General features: G+C 34.3%; 1 protein-coding gene across 4 annotated transcripts; it reads left to right on the plus strand.

Annotated features, from left to right (window-relative positions):
* The first annotated feature begins 4,231 nt into the window (after window positions 1-4,231).
* Window positions 4,232-15,565, plus strand: LOC131148517 (chromatin remodeling protein EBS-like). Of its 4 annotated transcripts, XM_058098263.1 has the most exons (6): window positions 4,232-4,771; window positions 4,861-5,203; window positions 5,294-5,362; window positions 10,788-10,926; window positions 14,720-14,771; window positions 15,169-15,565. In XM_058098263.1, exons 1-5 carry the CDS (start codon window positions 4,699-4,701, stop codon window positions 14,744-14,746), a joined length of 651 nt encoding a protein of 216 aa, XP_057954246.1. In that variant the 5' UTR covers window positions 4,232-4,698; the 3' UTR covers window positions 14,747-14,771; window positions 15,169-15,565. The 4 variants fall into 4 exon arrangements, with proteins under 4 accessions (XP_057954246.1, XP_057954247.1, XP_057954245.1 ...); XM_058098264.1 differs by having other exon boundaries at window positions 12,161-15,565; XM_058098262.1 differs by having other exon boundaries at window positions 14,720-15,565.
* Window positions 15,566-25,414: the final 9,849 nt, after the last annotated feature.

Raw genomic sequence — 25,414 nt, forward strand, 5'->3', positions numbered from 1 at the left:
GTTCTCGTCAACGAGTGTTTTGGACTGCGAGGAAGAATTCAATTTTGAATTAAAATATTGGGACAATTGGGTATTTGGAGGGAAGCCTCCAAGGGGTTGTTAAATAGGTCCTTCCGGACATATTTTGAGAAAAGAGAGATCATTGTATGAAGTGTACTGTAAACTTTCATTTCATAGTGAAATTCTTGGCCGAATTGTTCCCGTTGATGCAGGCATTGTTGAACCATGTATATTCTTGTGTTATTTCTTTATTTGCTTTCATTTATATTGGTTGTGTTGTCTTGGTGTTTCATCATTTGTTGTAATTTACAAATTCCATTGTGCATTCTATACTCGATTTCCACGGCAAATATTTTTTTTCAAGCAAAAGCAATGAAACTTTTTTCTTTAAGTGCTCTACATTGAAACACACAGATTCAATGGTAAATGTTCTTTTATGACAAATCATTCTTGAAGAGCACCTTCTATACACAAAATTAGACTTTAATTGATCTTTTAGTTTGCAAACAATCAATTTTAAGACCAAAATAAATTTTCTCTATATTTTCCCTATAAAGTAAGATGGCAACTTCAACATTTAAAAAAAAAAGATTCTTTTGCCTCTAAAATGATTTTTTAATATTATTTTCAAATAAAATATTATTGCTTTCACACGTTGCAAACATGTCACGACATATAACAATTACTTTATTTCAGTAGAATTCAATTTTGTGAAACAAAGACACCCTGAAAAGTACAAAAGTTCTTTTCCACTACTTGATATTTATAAAAACACTCTTAAAAAAAATAGAAAAATATATTAAAAAAACTGTCTTAAAATTAGAAATTGGTAGAAAATCCTTAAAAAGTGTAGAAAATTTCCAAAATTTTTTAAAATTGTACAAAATTAGAAACATTGAAAAAGAATAAAAATTCAAATAAATTCAAAAAATAATAAAAAAAACATGAAACAAGAAAAATTATTTCATTGGAAAAGTTTCTTTAAAAATAAAAATAATTGTTAAAAAAATGAAATATAAAAAATATAAATGTTAATGGAAGTTCTAAAAAAATTATTACTTTATCTTTGCGGCTTTCTTCTAACAAGAATTAAAGTAATCATTACTTTTGTTGTTGTTGTTGTTATTGTTGTCAACATTATCTACAACAAATATAATAAAAATATAAGTTTTCTATGCTGCTATTTTTATTGTAATATTTTATTTAGTAAAAAAACTAATGAATTAGTTTCTTTGTTTTTTTTTCAAGTATTTATTTTCTATCTCTTCATAACAAATGTGAAAATATAGAAAATATGTAAAATTCTAAAAAAAATCTTTAAAATTATTAAAGAAAACAAAATATAAGAAAAACTAGAAATATAAAAATTTAAAAATTTTAGAAAATTCAGGGAAAAAATGTTTAAAAGAGGAAATATCAAATATTATAAAATGGTTGAAAAATCTAAAAAATGTAGAAAATTCCTATATATATATTAGCTTGTTTGATTTGTTTAAGAAAATTTTTTTTATTAGTTGATTTGCTCTTGTTACCTATTAAAAATTATTTTAATTATTTGTTATTTTTTAAAAGCCTTTTGCGATGTAGTAAAGGGGACTAATGCTTTGGTTAGTGAGATTAGAACAAAATAAGAACACGTCCCACTTTTGATTTTTAAAAAGTTCAAAATCCATGTTTATAAAAGCAATGCATCATGTAATTGAGATGGAGATCTTTCAAATTTATTTAACATGAGAAATATATATACAAAAATGTTTTATTTTCTCTTTCCTTCATAGCATATATACAATAATGACTCTCTAGCCACCCCCGGGTGCTGGATCAGGTGGCAAGGGTGGACTCGGACATGCCTGTGACTTAGGTAGGCGTCCTGGGTTCAATTCTTGCTTCGTTGAGCAAATCCTACTTTACCTCCTTGCAGGGCCTTGGGGTGGGAACTGTGGGGCGTGAGATTAGTTTCCGCTATGGTGCATCCTAAGGTTTGCTCTGGTAGATGTCGGCAAAGGACACCCGGCGTTACTAAAAAAAAAAAAAATGACTCTCTAGCCACCTTAATGCATAAATGAAGCCATGAAAAGAGCATTGGGTGGGGCATTTTCCCGTCATGGTTTCCTACATATACTTTTTTAATACAACTTTAAGAGGTTAGTATCTTTTGTAATAGGCTTGCCTATATACTGAATTATTGAGAATAATAAATAAAATATTGAGAAGCACAATATAAATTTAGTTATAAATGATCTTTGTAAGTTGCAAGAATTAACCGGCCTTCGGGTCTTTTTTTTGCTTTTAATTGAGAAGGCCTCACTTCTATACTTTTGGATACACCTAATCTAAAATAAAGTTTTTGATACCTTAAAATCTTTTCCTTTTCCAAAATTCTCCATTTTCATTCAAAAAATTATTTTTTTTGAGAAAAAAAACCGACTTTTTTCCCCTTTAAAAGTTCTTCAAATAATCACACAATTTATGGTAATCACTTTTTGAGTGAGTATTAATAAGGGTGCTGATTTGTCAAAATTACATTCTTTACACACAAATAAATTATTGGATTTTTTTTTTTGAAAGCTATATAAACTTTTTGTGTGGTTTTATAAAAAGCAAAGAGATGAGTCACCCTTTGGTTTATTATGATCATTAAATCCTCTTGTGCTTTTCAAAACTATAAAGTTATAATACTGTCAATTTTCTTGGTGAAATTAATAAACTAGATGCAAAAGTGATACTTTATAGATAGAAATGCCCTTCAATGATGATTTAAAAAAAAAAAAAAAACATGAAAAGAACCACACATCACAAATTGTCTTCCAACCAAAATTACTAAGGGCTTATTACTGCAATTCAAACTATGGTGCCATCAAGATGCTTAGAGGTTTTTTATTTCTTTTTTTTTTAAGTAAGAATTTCTCACATAAAATTATATGTATGAATATAAATAAAGATCAATTAACACACACACACACACACACACACATATATATATATATATATGTATATGTAATTACTTAACATATTCATTATATACATGAATATCTATATAATTATGAATATACTTTGAGGATGAGGACAAAGGCATATGTATGTCACTCTGTAAGTAGGAGTGCAAATGAGCCGCGTCAAGCTGAGATTTGTCATGCTCAAGTTTGCTCATTAAATTTTCAATCGAACTCAGGTTTGAGTCGAACTCATATCGAACTTTAATATACTTGCTCAAACTTGTTTATTATGCCAATGAACGAACTCATGTGACCTTACCAAGTCGAGTTACTGATATGATCAATAACATTAGATTCTTTTGGAACCTCTCATTTTGCGAAGTGAGATATTTCCTTAGGCAAGAAAAGTGAAAATATGCTCTTACTAATACTGCATTAGAAGTTTTTTACTCCACTAAGCGAGTCTATTAGCCTTGAATACTAACTTTATCACTAAATTAAGGTTATGAAGTTTCAGCCAGTTAATACTATGCACAAATAGTCCATACTTTTGAGTTCACTACGATCTACCAAATCTAATTTGACCTCATTAAACGAACCCATTAATAATTCTAATTCAAACCTATTAAACGAGCTTAAATCAAGTCTATAATTGAGTCGCTTATGAGTCGAAATGAGTCAATTCCATTCATGTTTAAGCATGACCTGTTTATTAACGAGCTGCAAAATAGGGCTTACGAATTGCTCTTTCATAAATGAACGAGTCTGAGCAAACTCTCATCGAACTGAACTTCTGGAGTGGTTTGATTCGTTTGCAATCCTATCTATATGTCCCGTTACATTATTAATTAATATATTTATATATTCATACAATTATGAATATATTTATGTATATACAAATCTATATAATCATCTACATATCTAACACATTTGCTTATAATGAATATGAGTAATATTGTCATCTGTAGTTGCCGGTGATGAGACGATTATTGCTAGTATTGTCGATATTTATTGGAGATCCCTAATGCTCTCTTTCATTTTTTATGTTTGATGAAGTATGTGAGGGGGTATTTTAGTATTTTCACACATTTAAGTTAATATAATTTAATTATGTTTGAACTTTTCACAATTTTAATAGCGAGGGAGATAAAAACCACAAGAGGATTTGTTGGTTTTGGATTAAATCATGAGGATTCAAATCAATATAATTTATTCAAATTTAATACAATGAAACAAACACGCCCCTAGGGGCTTCTCTTCCGTTACTTGCTGTTTTCTAATTTATAAATTATCTATAGGGGAAAAACAATTAGAGGGAGGGACAATGGTGATGGACAAGGAGGTTCATGCAGAGATGGGTGATGCATGATGTGGTATCCACGCTGTTCATGCCCGCATGCCAACAAAATCCATTGTCCGACATCGCCCCCCCTCTCTCTCTCTCTCTCCTCTCTCACGCACAACACGCACACGCCCAGACCCTCCTCCTTCCCTTTCCAGTAGCTAGGGTTTCCGTTTCGTTTGCAAGAACTCCACTCTTCAAGCCCTGCCATTTCCTCTGAAATCCTTCAAGCAGCTTCGAGCTCGCTCAAGATTATACTGCAGTGCTCTCAGATTTTCTGTTTATATCTATTTCTCCCTCTCTCTTTCTCTTTCTCTCTCTCTCTCGCCGGTGCGCGCGCGTTACTCTTGACTCTTTATCTCTATAAAATTGAAACCTCGCCTTCCAAGTTTTAATCATAGCATCTAATCTCCCCTGTTGATGGCGAAGACCAAACCAGGCAAGAAGGACTTGGACTCGTACTCCATTAAAGGCACCAATAAAGTCGTCAGACGTACCCTCTCTCTCTCTCTCTCTCTCTCTCTCTGTTTCGTGTGCGCTTTTTGTCGGCTTGGTTTTTGATTTTTTTAACGTGTTTGGCAGCTGGGGATTGTGTGTTGATGCGACCATCGGACTCCGATAAACCTCCATACGTGGCGCGCGTGGAGAAGATTGAGGCGGATCATCGGAACAATGTGAAGGTTCGGGTCCGGTGGTACTACCGGCCTGAGGAGTCTATTGGGGGGCGGAGGCAGTTCCACGGAGCTAAGGAGCTCTTCTTGTCAGACCACTATGATGTGCAGAGTGCTCACACTATAGAGGGGAAGTGCACTGTGCACACTTTCAAGAACTACACTAAGCTTGAGAATGTTGGGGCCGAGGATTACTTTTGTAGATTCGAGTACAAGGCAGCCACTGGGGGGTTCACCCCTGACCGTGTTGCTGTGTGAGTTCTTTGGGTTCTCTCTGTTTTAAAGCGCTTTTGCCCGTTGTTGATGCTTTATTTTACTTAATTTTTTTGGGTTTTTGTTCAAAGGTATTGCAAGTGTGAGATGCCTTATAACCCCGACGATCTTATGGTGCAGTGTGAGGGATGCAAGGACTGGTAAAACTTGTAGCGCTATCCTTTATTATGTAATTGATTGACAAATTACCTACTACTTTCATATTTCACATTTTTTTGCAGTATAACATGCGTTTAGAGCCTTGCAGGAATTTAACAGATGTGGTTTAGTTCATGTTATGTATAATCATGACTGCATTTAGGTTTCAGTTTTTCCACAAATAAACTTGTTTATTCAAAGAATAACGAAGACTGTTTTTATTTTTCTTTTTGTTTGTTTTTGGTTTTTGGAATTATATTTTATGATGAACTTGCATAACTTATCTTGTTTACATTTACTACTACATCACATTCTGGTTTGAATGTGCTGTGTGTTAGCTGGCTTGAAGTTTATGGACCATATGAAGACAGACTGATAAGATCTAAAATGTGTTTGGTCTGGCTATACTGCAAAGTGTGGACTGCAAATGCGCTTTGAAAACCTGTCTGTTTGATGCTAGCCATCTGAAACTCTATGTGAATCTGTGAGTGATCATTTGAGTATTTGAAAAGTTGTTGGAGGGTTGATGCTCTTCTGTTATGTATTAGCTGGTGGCACATATATTTCTTGCTTGAGGTCTAAAAGTCCATTTCTTATCACTAGGAATTTTGTTTATGTGATGGCTTGCTTGGTTTCATTTTGTATTGCATTTTGTCTAGAAGGCTACCGGGAAGATAATAACCCTTGTTAGACTAAAATAAATTATAAAAGCAATTCTTCAGCTCATCCTAGCTTTGTTTAAAGCAAGGAACATATTTAGTGGGTCAAAGTTAAAGGCCTAAATCTGAAAATTTTCATTGCATGTCAATGAAGTTCATCTAGCTCTTCTTTCTTTTGCCTTTAAAAACCCTTTGTTTGATATGTTGATTTTCTTATGTCAACATTTCTATTCTAGAACTCATGTTTTAAAAGGTATTTTCAATGTGCGCCTCAAGGTGTTTTGGGGTCAAAAAGCATCAAGCAGCTTGTTGAAAGTCTCAAATTGCAGTAAGTGCACACTCGTTCTGTTAGGTGTATGCCAAGAGAAAAAGGAGTGCTTTTCATGCCTTGCTAGATAAGTTGGATGCATAATGGGAGCATATTTTCTCAAGCGAAATATATATCCAAAATAATAGGTTAGGGCTAGAAGCCCTTTTGTTCATAAATTCTAGACCTGAAAGGGAAGAGAGTAAGAGATGGACTGCCCTCACTCTCAGATTGATAGTCACATTGCCAGAAGCTCCTCCTACAGCCTCTCTCAGCATCTCTCTTTGACTGTGTCTGACTTCAAAAAACCCTTTCTGTGTGAAATGAAGCCTCATGTACTGCTCTTGATGAGCCCTTTGCATTCAATTCTCTGTTAAGATGATGTGTGTGAAAAGCAGATAAGGGCTGAAATTCTAGATTCTCATGCAACGTTTATGTTTTATTCCTTTTTACTGGTTGGAAAGATAATCTGTTGCTAATTTTGCTCCCTTGGGCAGGTAAGTGGTTGTGGCTTTAAAATACATGGGCAAAGACAGCTGGAGTTATGTGAATTTGAAGTGTTGGAATTTTATGTAACTAATTTCATAATTTCTTCAATAAAACTGATATTATTTATTTTGTTTATAATTTTAGGTGAATCAAGTGAAAGATTGCCATAAAGACAAAAATAATTTGGTATAAAATGTGGTAAAAATGTAGAAATATGGATAACTTTGCGAGAAAAAATGCAAAGAAGGCCGTTAGTGAAAATAAATATCGATTATTTAATAATTTTTAGATATATTAAATACAAAAGAAGGGGAAAGATATATATTTAAACTTGCTAAATCTAGAGAAAGGAAGAGTAAGAACTTAGAAAATGTAAAATGTATAAAAAGTGAGTATGATATTTTCTTGGTTAAGGACGAAGACATTAAAGAAAGATGGCTAAATTACTTTAGTAAGTTTTTTTAATGAAAATCAAATAGAAGGCTTAAACTTAGATTTGACAAATGAGAAAAAAACTAAAAAAGATAAAAAATGGGAAAGCTATAGAACCGGATAACATCCCAGTTGAAGTTTGGAAATGCTTAGGTGATAATGGAATTATGTGGTTAACTAATTTATTATATACAATTATAAAAATTAAGAAAATGCCAGATGAATGAAAGAAAAATACTTTAATATCTATATACAAAAATAAAGGAGATATTCAAAATTGTAATAACTATCGTGGAATTAGACTTATAAGTCATATGATGAAATTATGGGAAAGGGTAGTTGAATAAAGATTAAGGTTACAAACGAAGGTCTAAAATCAATTTGGTTTTATGCCCGGGAGATCTACCACATAAGCTATATATCTTTTAAGAAGATTAATGGAAAAGTTTAGGGAAAAGAAGGACCTGCATGTGGTATTTATTGACTTAGAGAAACATATGATAGGATACCTAGGGAAGTTCTATGGTGGGTTTTAGAAAAAAAAAAAGGGTGTATGTAGTAGTTATACTGATGTCATTGAGGATATGTACGATGGAGTAATGACTAGTGTAAGGACTATAGATGGAGAAACTAGAGAATTTTTAATCACCATAGTTGTACATCAAGGATTTGCTTTGAGCCCTTATCTTTTTGCTTTAGTGATGGACTAACTGACTAAGAGTATGCAAAATGAGGTTCCATGGTGTATGTTGTTTGCAGATGATATTGTATTAATTGATGAAACTCGGGGCGGAGTAGAGGTTGAGTTAGAATTATGGAGAGAAGTTTTGGAATCTAGAGACTTTAGGATAAATAGAAATAAGACAGAATATATGAAATGTAATTTCAGTAATAGTAGGAGGAATATTGGAGAAAAAGTTAAACTTGATGATGAAGAAATAAGTAACACTTGTAGATTTCGATACCTTGGGTCTATTATGCAAGCTGAAGGAGAAATTGAAGATGATGTAATGCATAGAGTTAAAGTAGGTTGGGTAAAATGGAGAAATGCTTCAAGTGTGCTTTGTGATCATAGAATACCCTTAAAATTAAAAAGGAAGTTTTATAGGACGACTATAAGACCAGCTATGGTATGTGGATCAGAATGTTGGACAACGAAGAAATAGAATATCCAAAAAGTAAAATTTGTTGAGATGAGAATGCTTAGATGGATATAACATTGAAAGATAAATTAAGGAATGAACATATTCGCGATAAGTTAGGTGTAGCTCCTATAGAAGATAAGATAAGGGAGGGACGACTCAGATGATATAGACACTTGCAACGTAGGGCATTTAGTGCATCAGTAAGGAAAAATGAGTTAGTTACTATGGGGGGCAGCAGAAGGGGTAGTAGGGGGTATACCTAAAATAACTTGGAGGGAGATAGTAAGGATTTTATCGCCTTGAATCTGTCAAAAGAAATGGTTCATGATCGCATAAATTCATATAGCCGACCACACCTAGTGGGACTTGAGACTTGGTTTTGTTGTTGTATATTTAAGTCAAAATTAAGTTCCCAAATGGCTTACACCTTGCTTTATGCCTTCACCTTCTAAAACACTGTTATTTATTATTTTTATCCTAAAAGGAGCTAAAATATTGTTTTTTCATTCCATGGCCCTTTCTTATTGTCTGTGATTGATTCATAAAGTATTGGGTTGTAAAACCTGTGTATTCATAGTTGTCAAAGAGGATTTGAATGTGAATTGAAATCTTGATTTTGTGAATGAAAAATTGAGAATCAAATTGAATTGAATAATTAGATTCAACCCAAATTCTAAGAATATGTTGTGAAACATTTATTATATCTATAAAAAACAAAATGCATTAAAAATGAACAATATTTTAAAAGGTGAAGGCATAAGGTGGGGGTTTTAACTCTTCAGGGGCAAGGCGTAAGCCTTAAGGCGTTGAGGTGTAAACCTTTTGAGAATTTTATATTTAGATAAAATATGTAAATAAATTACATATATTTGTCTCTATATCTAAACATTTCTAGGCTTCTAGCATCCAAATGAGTTATTCTTGAGGAGAATCAAACAAATGGAGACTTATGGGATTTTCAAACTCTTTAATCAGAAATAAAGCTTTGGAAACCTAGTTTTTAAAACTTTTCAATAGGGGGGGGGGGGGAAGATATAAGGATTTTGGTTATTTTGATTTTTTAGTCCATCGGAATTTTTTTTTAAGGCCTTTTGCATTTAAAACAGGGATTTTTTGATTTTGAAATATTTGGGTTTGATTGGGAACCATTTGGATCTTGGTTGGATGCAAATATCAGGAATCATAAAATTTGAATTGAGAATTGTAAGGTTCATGGCAGTTCTTGCTTATTTTGATTTGTCTAATATATTGAAATCAATAGGCAAGTGAATCAAATTGAATCATATGATCTTGACAACTTTGGTTATTTTCAGTCAACATCTCCTCTGGCGAATTGCTTGGTAGAACATAAATAAATTCAATTTATCATGTATCCATTTTGTTGACAATGCAGTGTCAAACCTTTCGACTGTGTCTTGCTTAGTTATAAAGCGAGGGTTGGAGATAGATGGTATTACTCTCCCCACCATTGCAATGTCTGAGTAGATTTGAACACATATTTAATTTAGAATATATTGGAAAGTTAAATTAAAATGTTCAAATAAACAGAATTTTTAATAATTTAGGAAAAGTGCAAAAGATTTATACTCTATAGGGCACTTTATAAAAAATAGAAAACTGATTAGAGATGGTAAGTGTTTTGTTTTGGTTGGGAAGCCTCCTGAAATAATTGTAAATATTAGCCTTTTGGGCTTTGCCTGGTGATGGGCATCCTGGCATCTTGTAGCCGAAATGCTTTTGTTAGTGGAAGTATATTTCTAGTGTTGCTTTAACTGTGTAATAGAGCTGCACAGAAGCATATTCCAGGGGTCTCATGCAAGATAGTTGTGGTCCACCGATCAGATAAATTGGAAGATTCTCCTTGCATGAATAATTTTTAGGAAAGATTTGGGAAATGGATTTCTGCCAGCACTACTTTTCCTTGTTAGATGTCAAAATTTGATGTTTCATAACTTTGTTATACAAACACTCATAAATCTAGTTTTTGAGATCAATATAGTAACTATAATTTTCTAACCTGGGTAAAGTCTTGCATGGGTGGGGATTTTGCCTTTGTCATATTTGGATTTAACTTTTTGTAATCAGAATGCTTTTATTATATTAAAAAAAAAAAAAAGTGCAGCCCGCTGCACAAAGAATGCTTTTATTATATTGAAGGCAGATATGCTTTTTTTTTTTCCTTCCTCAGTGCTGAAAAGACTTTTAATCTTAATATATATTTGCTTTTCTTGAAAAAGTTATATTTTACTTTTTGTAATGAAGGCCATATTTTTTTCAGTTCAGGAGTTTTATTCTATTTTACTTCCAAGTTCCAAGTGCTATATTTATGCATCTTTGTGTATATATATGCAAGTGTTAGTATTTAACCTTCGGTAAATTTGCCAATATGTTTTAGGTTTCATCCTTCTTGTATGGGTATGACAATTGAAGAGGCAAAGAAATTGGATCACTTTCTATGTTCTGACTGCTTGTCTGATGAGGATGCTAAAAGACCGCTGAACTCGTTTCCAGTGTCTCCATCTGTTGAGACTAAGGTGAGAATAATGTTTTTTTTTGTGTTTAATATTAATGGATGTGCATGTGCCATTTTTTGTAGCAGTTATTATTATTATTATTATTATTATTATCTGCAATTGGTTAACCAATCTTGTTGGGTAAGTAATCGAGTAAAAAATTACTTTTGCATGAGAGAGATCTTTATGCTTTAAATGTGGCAAAATGTTATGCAATGTAAAATGGCATACTATTGTTGAATGATTTTGTAATTTGATTTTTCCTTAGCAAATTTGCTATTTGCATCAAGACATCATAGTAATGAACACTTGAATGCAATTACAAATAAGGGAGTATGCGATCACCACTGACAATGACACAACAAACAAGCTTTGGGACCCTCCATGTGAGGTTCACTTTTCATTTCTTTTTGCCATGCCCTTAAGAGTGTTGGATTGCTGTCAAATCTTTTTGTACTATCTTAGTCCAAGTTATTCTAGGTTCACATCTTCCCCTTTCTTACAATCTATAACATTAAATAACCACGGTTTTTTTCCCTTCATAAGAGTGTTATTTGGTCTATGTTGTAAATAGCTAAATCATTTTAGCACTCTTCCCTTTTCTTCTGTACTTTTCTTTCTTGTTGAAATAAAATTATGGATGATTAGTATTTTCACTTCATTCCAGTTATCTAATTTTTAAATTTTCGAACGAAACCTGGTGTCATAGAATTATCCACAAACAATCCTTCATCACACTCTTTGTTTCATTTTTTATTTTCAGTTTTTCAAAAAATTACTAAAATGTCACCCTATTTTCTAGTTTTGCAATATTTTTGCATAGGCAAGTTGCAAACTATTTAAAAAAAAAAAATTGTTTTCCAAGTTCTCTATAAGTATTTGAAAACTGAAAAATATGGTAGCATTTTTATATTTCTTTAGAAAACTGGAAACATGATTTATGTAGCTGACCCCACCTAGTGGGACTTCAGGCTTGGCTTGTTGTTTTTGTTGTTGTTCAGAGAACTGGAAGTGGAAAATGAAGACTATTTTTCATAAATCACAACTGAACAGGCCCTTCAGCCTTCCAATCGTCTTTTATTTTATTTTTTTTGGGTCCAAGGGTACCATCTGGGGGTGGGAGTGGAGGTGTACTTGAGTCACTATGCTCCCACCTTGGCAATATTTTGTCTTCCTTCTCATGGATAATTGCATTATCTGGACATATTTGTGATATGTTAGAGAAAAATAATCCTTGGCTATGTTGTCTTTATAGGAATGCTGATGTTGTGAATGGTGGGGATGTTACTCATTGTCTCCTATTCGCCGAAGCTCAACAATTGCATAAATATCGTCTAAATCACAGGATTTTTCTTCGTGATTGAATCAAAGCTAAAATTCAGTAGATTTTGTACCTGATATGGTAGTCTTTAGTTTATGGATTTAAGGGCAAGTTATGTGTTGAAGGAATGTACATTTTTATGATATATTTGTTGATAATATGCTGCAAGGTATTTTATTAAAATACATTAAAAGGAACAGGTTCATGAAATTTCAACCTAGGAAAGTGCTAGACAAAGAATAGATCCAGAAATATAACAATAGTGACAAAGATTGCAGAAGTAAACTTTCAACTATTTCGTTTCTATTTCAGAATATTTGGGCATAAGTTGATTGATTGAGCTTCTTATTGTGATGCAAAATCTATCTCCAGAGTGGACACTGTTTTTGCTGTTCTTGTATGTGTAGACTCTTATGAAAAATAAGTGGGGTGTATCTTCTGTACCTTTTGTACAGGAGAGCAGAGGAGGGTATGGTTCTTACCATGCTAATTCTTCTGTTGCTTTGACTGCTTCCCAGTGTCTTTGTACCTTTATTTTTTAATAAGGACTGCTTTTCCCACCTTTTACAGTTTTATAGAAGGCGTAGATTTAAGAAATTAGGATTTTATATTGGTTTACGGATATTTGTTTATTTCAGTAATCTTAATTAGACCCATCGTGGTACACCTCTTCCCCGGACCCCGCATACACAGGAACTTTGTGGACTGGCCTGCCTTTTTTTTTTTTTTTAATTACTTGGATTATTTTGTAATTTTGATTGTTTGTTGCTATTGTAATTTTTCTGGTAGTTTTTTCTTTTGGCTTTCTTAGTTGTCTATTGATATATGCTTATGATGTAAAGTTAAGGAAATTTGGATGATTAATTGAGTCTTATGTTTTTTTTTTTCTCTCACAGCAGCCTCTCTCTCCCTATCTCATGTCTATTTTCTCTCTCTCCCTCCTCACATCTTTTTCTTCCTCCCCCCTTTTTTTTTTCTCCTTTCTGCTTCTTCCCTTCTCTATCTGTTTCTCTCTCTCTCTCTCTCTCTCTGTTCTGTTCTATTTCTGACTCTGTTTTGTCCTGCAGCTGTTTCTCTCTTCTTAGCCCTTTTCTTTCTTTTCCTTCTCTTCTCTTTCTTTTTCTGTCTGTTGCTGCTGTACCTCATTTTCTCACATTAAATTTTGCATCTAGATGCTGCTGAGAATATTATCTCATATCTGCCGCATTGAATATATGCCAAGTTGGAAAGCCTTGCATTTTTTTTGCTTCATGTAAGCTGTTAATTTTCCTCATGTGAACGATATCACGTAAGTGTATGAAGCCTCTAGAACCCTGCCAATGTTAGACCTCTTCTGTTGTTTGCTATGTTTTTGTAGACAAATTTATGCTATGTTGATGCATCGATGTTTCTTCCAAATTGAGTTTTCCTGTTATGTTCCAGTTCCCACTTTCTAGAACTAATGCAAGTTTCGCTTTATAGGTTCTAGGAAATATAGTTACATTCTCCTGAATTTGAGTTGGAGTTCAAAGTTTGAACAATATTTACAATGTAAGATGTCATTGTTTGCCTATGACATTAGGTCTGTTTGAGCAATTGAACTGCTGTATGTGGTCCTTTGCCTCCTAGACCCATTAGTTTCTAGTCTCTGGAGTCTGGAGTCAAGAAGTTGTAGCTTTGTTTATTGGATCCCAATGTATGGTCATTTGACTGCATATATGTACTCTCACTTAGATTTCTCCATTATTTGTTCTGGTATTTGTTGATGAACATCCTACATCTGTTGTCAACGAGTGAAATTTCAATTGATACAAGAAATGTTAGCATTTTTGAAAGTTCTTACAAACAAGTATGCGACCACATGGAACTTAAGGATTGGATTGGCATTTTTTCTATCAAGCACCTTTCACTCTCCCTTCAGTGTTCTTTTCCAATGACAGCTTTTACTAAGAAAAAGAATATTAAGCACCATGTTTTTGTACCTTTATTCTTTCTTTTCTTTGTTAAGAATTCTGATCTGAATCTGAATAAAACAATGACAAAGGGCACAGATAAAAAGCTCAATTGGCAGATGTGAAATATTTGTTGTCAACTATTCTTACGTCCTTGGGTTTCTGGTTAAAGACACTTTATCATGCCACCTGTTTAGTTGAATTCTTCTAGGGGCTCTTTGGGACACCAGACAATGCAACCACTAATATGAACTTACAAAATGCTTGTGAAGTGTTGTGTATCCCTTTTTTGGTGGAAATGATGGTACTGCTGAAGCAGTGTCTTTAAATAAGTTGGTGTTTCTGAAACACAAACTTCTTCTGTTGAAAGTCTTTAAGATGCCATCTAAAGCATCATTGAAGCTCCCAAATGCTCCTCACCAGGAAAATATGTTTTATACCTAGCAAAGAATTTAGTTTTGAGCTGATAATGTTGATCACTTATTGCCCATGAAACTTGTACTGATTGTGATCTAATTTCTTTCTTTTATTCCTTGGTCTCAAACTTTGATTGCCATGCTAGGTGGAACCAAAGCGCCGGAAGAGATGACGAAGTCTTATTGTAAGATGAGGAGGTACTCAATTTCTTGCACATTAGCTCCAGTGTTGTTGTTGTGTTGTGGAATTGTACAGTGCAGAGAAGATACTGTGCTTGCACAATTAAAGGCTTTTCTTAATTTTCTATGTTCAACTCTATCAAAGTGCTTGTATGTGTGCTGCTAGACTTAGATGACTTTGTGGTCTTTATGTTGTCCTTGTGAGTACAATCTGTGCAAAAACACAAGGACAATGATCTCTGTTTTAGTGCAGCACCCACCAACACATCAAACTAAAACAGTTGGAGAAATCTTGGAACTGATGTGATGTGCTTATTGCTATGTTGTTACCTCAGTATGCATGTGCCATAATTGTTTTACTTTATTAACCCCTCCCCCTTATTTTCATTTGGGGTGTTTGTTGCGGGTTATGGAGGGCTCCAAGTTTGAATATGTGGCATCTGATGGGACATGTATAAATGAGAGCTGCATTTGTAGATCAAATCTAGAGAAGCTCGGCATTCTTACCCCTGCTGTTGCTAGTTTCATGTTCCTTCGAAGGGCTTGGAAGTTGAAGATGCCACCGAGCTTAATGGCAAAGTCGGTTGGTGTCTGTCAATACCTGGATCCAAAACTTTTGTAAATGATGCTTGAGCACAAGGAAAAAGGCTCTTAATTATAGAGCATGTTTAAACTTGTTAAACTTTTGATTGTTTCTCAAATACCTCTGCTCACTGGGTTCATAACCCAACAGTGGCCTGAAACCACCAGTTGCATACTCTTCTTTACTGTCTCCTCTACAAATAATTAAATTCTTCTTGGTTTGATACTTTGATCTGATTCTCTTGGTTGGTTTGGGCAAAAATTTTCAGAGCATGGCTTTAATTTCGTTAGCTTTGATACTTCTATTCTGCCCAACTCTTCTGCTGAAATATCATGCCAAACTGTCATGATGGGTTTGGTAGGTATTGGTTAAATGATACGTTTTTGTTGAACTATATTTATGAAGAGGATATTGTGAATCTCGCCACATAATCAGCACCTGGGCGTGGCTGAGCCTATTCATTTGGTATTCAATGAGCCATGAAATTTTGTATTCAATTTTGCAATTGTGCTTTGGCATGGCAGTTGTGCGGTGCTCACCTTTGTTATATGGACTTGAAATTTGCGAAGTAAGAATTTTAAGATCCAAGTAGGCGGAAGGGATGTTCAGTAGTTGGTCGCTTGGGAATGAGTGAGTTTGTTTCATTTCATGGATTAGGTTTGATTAAAGAACTTTGTTCCATGTTTGGGAGCTTGGTGCTTCGATTTTGAGCTTTTGATTTTTGGATTTGTGTTGAATTAGAGACAACTCAATACAAAATTGGTTTGAGTTCCATGCAAGTGTATGCAAATTTAAATTCAAGTTCAGAATTTAATCTTCCAAACACAGGGTGAATACGTGTGGTACGGTACCATTGTAAGGTAGGACATGGATGTGCTGGTAAGTTCCTTAACATGGGCTCTAGCTGGCTGGTCCCTTAGGCTTCCCTAGGTTGAGGAAGTTTGGAGAGGCGTAACGTCCAAAATGCAAAAAAAGGAGAATGCTGCATTCGATTCCATTCGTAGCTATTTAGTTTGCAGAATGAAATGGTATAGAAAAGGAATGAAATGAAAATTTAAACAGGGTGTATGACGAGATTAAGCAAGAAACACAGTTTCATTCTCTTTGATTATGTTGGGAATAAAATGAAAATTTGAAATTGAGTGAAAATTTGGTCAATTTTTTTTTCATTATTGTAACATTATCATACAATATTATCAAATTAAGATTTTTTCCCCTAATGTGGATGGCGTCATTTTTGAGTGAACATCCTATGCCATTTTCAATAATTGTTTTTACAAGCCTAATGCATTTTTTATTTCCTCGTGCCCCCATAAAAGGCTGAATTTGCATTCTAAATGGTTAAAATCTTAAACAAAAACATAGGATCCATTTGAATTAAAAATTTTATTTGACGGAAAAAAAATAAAAAAGAAATTTATTTTTTGATTATATTATCTCTCTATGTCAAATAATATTAAAATAAAAAATTACTCAAATATAATTAAAAATTTTAAAAAATAAATGTTAATGATGTGTTAAAATAAAATTTTATTCATTGATTTACTATAGATGCTATTTTTCTTCTCATTTTTCTCAATAACCAAACATATATAGGTGGATTTCTTTATAGTTTATTTTCTTCAAAATTTCACATGGGACCTTAACTTTTTAATTAATTTGAAATTAGAATAGAAAGAGAATTGAACAACTTTTGATTTTTCCAATAGCTTTTATTGAAAATCTTAAAAATCCTAATCTTTTGATCCCTTAAGGCAAATGTTCCCAACTCTTAATGCCCTCTTGCCCTCTCAATCGCATTCTTTAAATTAGGTCTTTGTTTTTTATTTGAGTTTCAAAGCTACCTCTTGAATTTTGGCCATGTGTGGCCTAAATTTAAAAAAAAAAAAAAAATCTTTAGGGCTTCGTTTGTATCAAATATTTTATTGGAGGAAACAAAAAGAAAAGAAGATGAAAAGAATTTTTTTTATTATATTCGCTCTATAGCATATTATTAAAATGAAAGTTTGTTTTAATATGATTTAAATAAGAACAAACAAATGTTGATATCATGAAAAATTAAAATTTTTGTTCATTAATTTATTAAAAAAAATTTCATACTTTTCTTGATAACAAAACATAAAAAATATATTTTTTTTCAAGTTATAAAAGGAGCCTAAAATTCCCCACCCCCCCCCCCCCCCCCCCCCCCAAAACCTTTTTTACCCTCTTTTTGTTGATTTTTTCAGTACCAAATAAAGCCAAAATTGATCGTTCACCAAATGAATCCTTCTTATATTCTTGGTTTGTCATTTCTAATCAAATTTCAAGAATGACCACTTAGACCTTGTTTTCTTAGAAAAATTTAAAAAATTAGGATCCATTTAGTTGTGAAAGTAGTTTTCATTTTCTATATAAAATTTCAAAAAAAATTGCAAAAAATTAGTTAATTTTTCATTTTTATAACATTTGTATGAAATAAATAAATAATAAACGATTATGGTACTAATCACCCGACCTTTTGATTGTTACTACTACTATTACTACTATGCAATCATGTGGTTGCCGCTTGTGGTTGCCAATTGTTGCCTTCCTCTTCTAGAGTTGTTGCTAACAAAAATGGCAACCTCCCTTTTCTCCTTCTTATTCTTTGTCAAGCTAGTTGCTATGGCTTAACAACAACAACAACAACAACAACAACAACAACAACAATAATAATAATAATAATAATAATAATAATAACAACCACTCACTTGTGGTTGCGAATTGCTACCCTCCTCTTCTAGAATCCTTGTTGATGTTTTTTACCATTGCTATTACTGGAAACTTGGTAGCCTCCCTTTTTCTCCTTCTTCTTATTCTGCATTAAACTAGAAACCATGGCTTTCGTGTCGCTATGTAGGCTGCTGTTGGCTATGTCTAGTGTTGCCATCTGCTATGCTTGATGTCGCCACCCTCGGTCTCCTTCATTGGTGTTCATAGGCTGAACACTTCATACTTTCTGAAGGGTTGTGTAGCACTAGTTAAAGTACTCTTACTTAACTAGTTAGTTAAAGTATATTTTGGTTTACCACTTACATGATGGTTACTCATTCCTTGTATACAAGGTACTTCATAGATGACCATAATGCCCTAAACAAGCTTGGAGGCTTTTTCCATGTACATGTAGGTGATCTTTTCATTTTGTCTCCATTCTCTAGTGAAGATGTATGCTCTTGGACTCATTCGTTTGTACGATTCATCCTTTATGTGAGGTAACAATCGTGGTTGAAACAGAACTGAGTCTTAGTTGCTAATCGTTTTTGGGCATTGAAATAGGATTGAGCCACGTCGAGTAGTTACACCCAATTATTCTGGTTAGCGGTGATGAAATGATGCAAATTACTCCTCTAGTAGCCCATTGAATCTCTTTGTCTATCCATTTATTTGTGGGTGGTAGGTCAACAAGATGTCAAATTGTGAATTGATGACTTTAAAATGTTCTATCCATAAGTTGTCTGTGAATCTCTAGTCTTGGTCACTGATGATATTTTGGGGTGCACCCCAATATTTCACAATATTTTTGAAAAAATAATTGTGTTGTATCCTTTGCCAAACAATACTTCGGTGTGGGTACATGGAAGTATTGTACTTCGAAAATCTATCTACAACCATGAGAGTAAACCTTGCATCTCCAAATTTAGGCAAGCTGGTCATGAAGTCAAGTGAAACTCTCCTATGGTCTCGTTAGTACTTAAAGAGGCTCCAACAGCCTTACAATCTTCTTTTGATCCACATTGTCTTGTTAGTAGGTGAGATATAATCAACCACCTTATCACGCATGTGTGGTCAATAGTACCTTTACTTTAACAATGCCAATTTGTAGTGTCATCTTGGATTGCCTACTGAGATGGTGTTATGACACTCTTTCAGTAGTGTCTTCCTCAGACTACTAGCTCAATGCACAAAGAGCTGGTTAACATGTTTGATTAACAATCCATCTTCTAACTAGCATGCGTTGCCCTTTTCCATTAACTTCATGAGGTTTTGTACAATTGAATTTTTTTGACAAGGTTCTCCTTATGCACTCTCACATTGTCATGGTAACCTTACTTTCTGTCACGTGTGTTACCATTTATAAGGCTACAAGCTCGACCTTCCTACTCTGTGCATATGCAACTTGGTTCATCTACCTTGCCTTGTGCTTGAATAAGAAAATTGTGCTAGGAATTCTCGCCAACATACCTACTTTGGTGATTAGCTATGTAAAGAGTTAACCAACAATCAAGTTATCTGTTTTCACCAAAAACTTTGACCTAAGTAGGTAATGTCATCACATGTGAAGGTAATGCATTACTGCTAGCATCTCCTCTCGAGTCATGTACTTTTACTCTACTTCACCAAACTTACGATCTTCATATGAAATCGGATGCCATCTTGTTACAAGACTGGACCAAGGGCATAGTTGATGCATTTGTCTATATCTTGAAGGGCTTATCTATCTAGTTTCACCCATGTTTAGTAATTCTTTCAACACGGTAGTTCTTCTTAAGCACCCCTCTATGAACTTCCAATAATAGTTTGTAACTCCAAGAAAGGAATGCTCTTCCTTCACTACCATTTAGATATGCCAATCTTGAATAGATCTCACCTTTTCTATATGCATCTAGATACGACCTTGCTTGATTACATGCCTAAGGGATTTTATGGTTCTATGAGCAAAAGAGCACTTCTCTCTGTTCATATAAAAGTTGTTCTCCTTTATCCTATTGCACACCCACTATAGATGCTCTTCATATTCCTCTATAGTTGAATTTAATACAACAATATCATTTAGGCATACCATGACAAACTTGTCAAGGTACTTATGAAACACTTGATTAATCACCATGCGGAATATCATTGGTGCATTCCTCAAACCAAATGACATCGTCAAGAATTCATATGTCCCATACCGCATCATGCAAGTAGTCTCTACCACATCACCATCTACTTTTAGCTAATAGTAGCCTAATTGCAAGTCTATTTTTGTGAAATTCTTGGCATGACTTAATTGACTAAGCAAATTAATAGTCAGTGGAATAGGATACTTATTGCGCATGGTCACCTTGTTGAGCATGTGGTAGTCCACACACATCTGCATACTTTCTTAATGTTTCCTCTTAAACAACACTAGTGCTCTGAAAAATTCTTTGGAAGGGTGTATATTGCATATTTCCAATAACTCATCAAGTTGCTTCCTCAACTCTGCTAACTATAGAGGCGCCATATAATATAACCCTTTAGTAGAAGGCTTCGCCACTAGTAAATCTCGATCTTATGCTCCACATCACATCGTGGAGGCAAGTTATAAGGTACCTTGTTTAGCATCACAACTTTATACTTATCCAACATTTATTGGATGACAATAGGTACATGCTGTTGGCTTATGTCGTTGTTCACCATCAATGTGGTAAGATTTGTTTGTTCACCCCTTTTATTCCCATCTCAAGCTGTATGGCCAAGACAAGCTTCTCATTATACCCTTACTTCCCAACAACTTACACCATTCAAGGGTGGTCGCATATGTTCCATCAGACAAAAGGAACTAGAAAATAGCATCAGTACTACCTTAGTCTCCCTTAATAATTCCATTGCAAGTATTACTTGGTAATCATCCATCAGCACAATTGTGAAATTACCATGTCTCGCCTAAAGTCCAAGTTTCTAGGCTACTCTTAGAGTAGGATGAGTTTTGGAGTTGACCACTTTCATGTGTCCAGAGTCCTTCTTTAAGCTCAAGTTGACTCTCTGCGCTTTTTCTTGTGAGATAAAGTTATGGGTAGCCCTAGTATCTACCATAGCATGGGTGCTTTTCCCATTGATTCACATGTCCACAAACATTAACCCTTTCACTTAGTTAACTTTTGGTTCTTTTTCTTGCCTTTTAAGTGCATTGAGTAATGATATTGCATGCATCCTTAGTGTTTCCTCTTTATTCTCATCATCCTCGTATGCCCCCTTTGCAATGGAATCTTTCAAGGCATTAAATGATGAATTTTAAGGACAACCAACAACTCTGTAAAGGCCTTGAAATAAGAAGCATGTCATTTGTTCTTATGACTAAATGTATTGAAAGATCAAGATAACAAAGCTTCCTTTGAAGATGACACCTTAGTGTAAAGTCCCCAACTTTTGGGTTTGCCATTCTTGAAAGACTTTCCGCTTGTACATTGTGGAACTCTCTATAGTCAATCAAGTGTTCTATGGCAACCTATGCAGTAGGTAAGTCTTGGACTCTTTTTTAATGAAGCTTTGCCCTTGGCCCTGGTTTTGACCCATAAGGAAAATAGAACAACATATATCCAATATCAAGGTTATTTCACATACTCCCTAATTATATAAGGTGGTTAAGGTCTCGTTATTTACATCGAGCATTGTACTCAACGTTCTTGGGAAAGAATTCAACCTTAAGCTCTCTCTTTAAGTTTGGTCAACAATTAATTACACATTGTCCATTTTGTATCTCATCATACTTTGTACATCATCCCACTTAGTGTCACCACTCAAGTACATTGTAGTTGAGGATACTTTCGACTCCTCTAATTTAGTCCTCGCCATACAAAAGTATCATTCCATGACAAATAAGAAGTTCTCCAACTACTTAGCATCAAAGCACTCCCAAACTCTCTAGGTTCTAGCACCTTTGTTCTTCTATACTTTATTCCTAAAGAGTTAGAATTTCCTCTTGCTCGAACCACTAGGTTCATCTTGGCATTTAGGTCCCCCAATTGGATCTATAAAGCTTCTACTGTATTGTGAAAGTCCTTTGACATTTCCATAATGGAAACTTGTTTATGTTTCGTGATCCCTCCAATACATAAACACATTCAGCAAGTTTGACCATCTCTATGACCATATTGTTGGCTATTTTAGCCTGTGCCTCTAGTGCCTCAATTCTCTCGATATTGGTTGGCATGGTATCTTACCTATTCTTAATAGAATCCCATGATATGTAGGCAACCGAATTCACAAAATAATTAACCAAGATCTTATTCTAACTGTCATAGATTGAACACTTGATCCCATTTGAAGGGTTCTGCTGCTCTAGCTAAAGCACTCTTGTTTAAGTAGTCAGCCAAAGTATATTGTGGTTTAGCACAAGGACACATTCACAATAGTCAATTGCAAAAAGCAAAAATAGTTCATGTAAATAATGACAATCACATAGTAAGCATTAAAACAATGTAATTCATTAATGACACCTCCTTAGGTAACATATGTTTAGCAAGGGAGGCAAGTAGAATAAACACATTTACAAATGTTAGTGAGTTTTTCAATGATTGATGAACACTCGCCCTCTCTTGAAGAGCTTTGTATGCTATTCTAGATTTAGCACTAAAAGACATAAAATTGAACAAGGAGTCATACTCCCACTTTACACTAAGGCATAAACATACTCTATGAATAAAAACCTATACTTACCATTTACATGATGGTTAGCCATCTCATGTACAAAAGGCAAGTGGTCATAGGCAAGAATAATGCCTTGAACAAGCTTGGCTCGTGACACCAGTGGTCAAAAATTGACCCTGCATCTCTCTTCTCTCTCTCTCTCTCTCTCTCTCTCTCTCTCTCTCTCTCTCTCTCTCTTTGTCCCTCTCCATATTTTCTTGGATTTCAAAGAAGTTCCAACCTTAACATCCTTATTAAGGCATGAAAATAAGAAGAAAAGTGAAGAAAGAAAGATATAGGGAGTAAGTTATGATTATCCAAATACAATAAGACGATAAAATACATGCATGGTTTAAGCATGATATGATAATCCCATGTAGATGGAATCAAGTCTTCATAAAGTATAATATTTATGTACTTATAAGATTTTGAAACTAGAACAATAGGTCATACCATACCAAGAAACAAGTGTGAGAATCACTAGTGCCATATCAACTCACTCAAAAGCGAGAACCTTCTCTTTTAACCTCCTATATTTCTTCTCTTGGGTTTTCTTCCACTTCCCTAATTTGAATGTACATTCCCTTTCTCTCCTCTCCTATGTGTTTTATCGAGCTCCCCTGGCCACTATTTATAAAGAAATAGTGCTAAGGTTTTCCATATGACTCCCTATTTCCAAAAATATCCATAAAGACAAGGGAGCTTCCCACCTTGTCCTTGAAAGGTGTTGGCAAAGAAACCAAATCTTATTTTAAGCAAAAAATGCTTAGAATAGGCTAATTATACCTAATTAAACTCACAAAATTGGTCTTTAACCCCCATAAAGGTGGAACTAAAGCTCAAAATTGGCATAAAAGAGCTTTGTTTTTCTTATGGACAAAAGGAATAAGAGTTATTACCAAAAATTTTGAATAAAAAACCAAATGAAAAATAACACTCGATCAAAATGGGCATCAATATATGCCATAGCCACAACCATGGCTAGTGTGGCTTTTCTCTAATAGTGAGGGATGTTCGATGAATATTCATTTTTTAAACTTCCGTAAAAAATTTGCAAAATACAACCCTAAACACTTGTAAATAAGAGTCTGTGAAATGAGTTTGACCAAAGCATCATGAAAGATAAGAACCATGTTGTGCAAGTAATGATACAACTGATTAAGATGTGTTCAAATGTTTCTTCCTTTTAACCACAACTTAGGCACTCTAACTTATATTAGAAGTGGAGTTCATTAAGCTCTCTCGAGATGGTAGAAGATTATGAAAAAAAAAAAATTCCAAAAAATATCTTGATTTCATTTAAAATGCATAGTTTTTGGCATTTGTAAGCACATGTGTTGAACAAATTAATGCGCAAAGGAAACAAACGATCTTACAACGCAGCAACCAACAATGAAATATATAGAATATACAATCACATAAATTATATGAAAACAATAAAATAATGACACGAAAAATTACGTGGTTTGGAAATGCCTACATCCACGGGAGCAAACAACAGTGAATTTTCACTATCTTGTGTCCAGAAGACATAGAGTTACATCATACAACACGTATATATAACCCTCTTGGAGGTTTTCCCCTTGAAACCAAACCTATACAACTTCCCAATTCAAAATTTGAAAACCAATGTTGAGTAACTGAGCAAAATCATCGACGGTTTTAGTCATACAGTCAACAGTTTAAAGCCGAGACCAAACAGTCGGTGTAACAGGACAAAAAACAGTCAACTATTTCTTCTGCGCCCGCCAAAACCATTGATGGTTTCACTAAAACTGTTGATGGTTTGATCCTGCAAACCAGCATTCTTGTTTTCTACCATGTTTTCTCTTTGTACATGAATTCCACTCAACATATGAGCCACATATTATAACAATCTCCACCTTGGCGAATATACGCCCATTAAGAGAAAACAAAAAACATAACCCGCTGCTCCACTTTAGACAATAGGTTGGGACCACCTCCTATCCAGCAACTGGAGACATTAAGTAAGTCCAAGCAATGCTTGAACTTATCCATGGTAACCGGCTTTATCAAGATATTTGCTGCATTCTCAGAATTGTGAACTTTCTCAAGCAAAGTTCACCTGAAAAAATCAACTCCTAGATCCTGTGCAACCTCACATTTATATATATGCTTGGTTCTCGCATAATACACTTCATTCTTTGCCAAATAGATGACACTTTGACCATCACAAAGAAACTGAACTCCACCTTACTGTATACCCAACTCCTTGACTAAATCTTTCAGCTATAATGCTTCCTTGGCAGCTTCTGCAACTGTCATATACTCGGATTCAGTTGTTGTACAACCAGAGATTGTACCAGGGACATACAACAAATAGGCCCTTCCACAAAGGTGAACACATACCCTGTTGTAGACCTTCTATCATCCATATCCCTCGCATAATCTACATCCACATATCCTACAACTGATGAATCACATTATTGTCTGCTGAATATGATGCCATAGTGAGAAGTACCCCATAAGTATTTGAAAATTCACTTGACGGCATCCCAATGCTGTCTACCTAGATTTGAAAGAAACTTACTCACCACACTGACAACTTGTGTTAGGTCCGGTCTTATACATACCATAACATACATTAAACACCCCACTGCACTAGCATAAGGGACCTTTGACATGTCACGAATATCATCATCCATCATTGGGCACTGAGCGGTAG

The sequence above is a fragment of the Malania oleifera genome, chromosome 2 (genome assembly GCF_029873635.1).
Source record: "Malania oleifera isolate guangnan ecotype guangnan chromosome 2, ASM2987363v1, whole genome shotgun sequence".
Taxonomy (NCBI): domain Eukaryota; kingdom Viridiplantae; phylum Streptophyta; class Magnoliopsida; order Santalales; family Ximeniaceae; genus Malania; species Malania oleifera.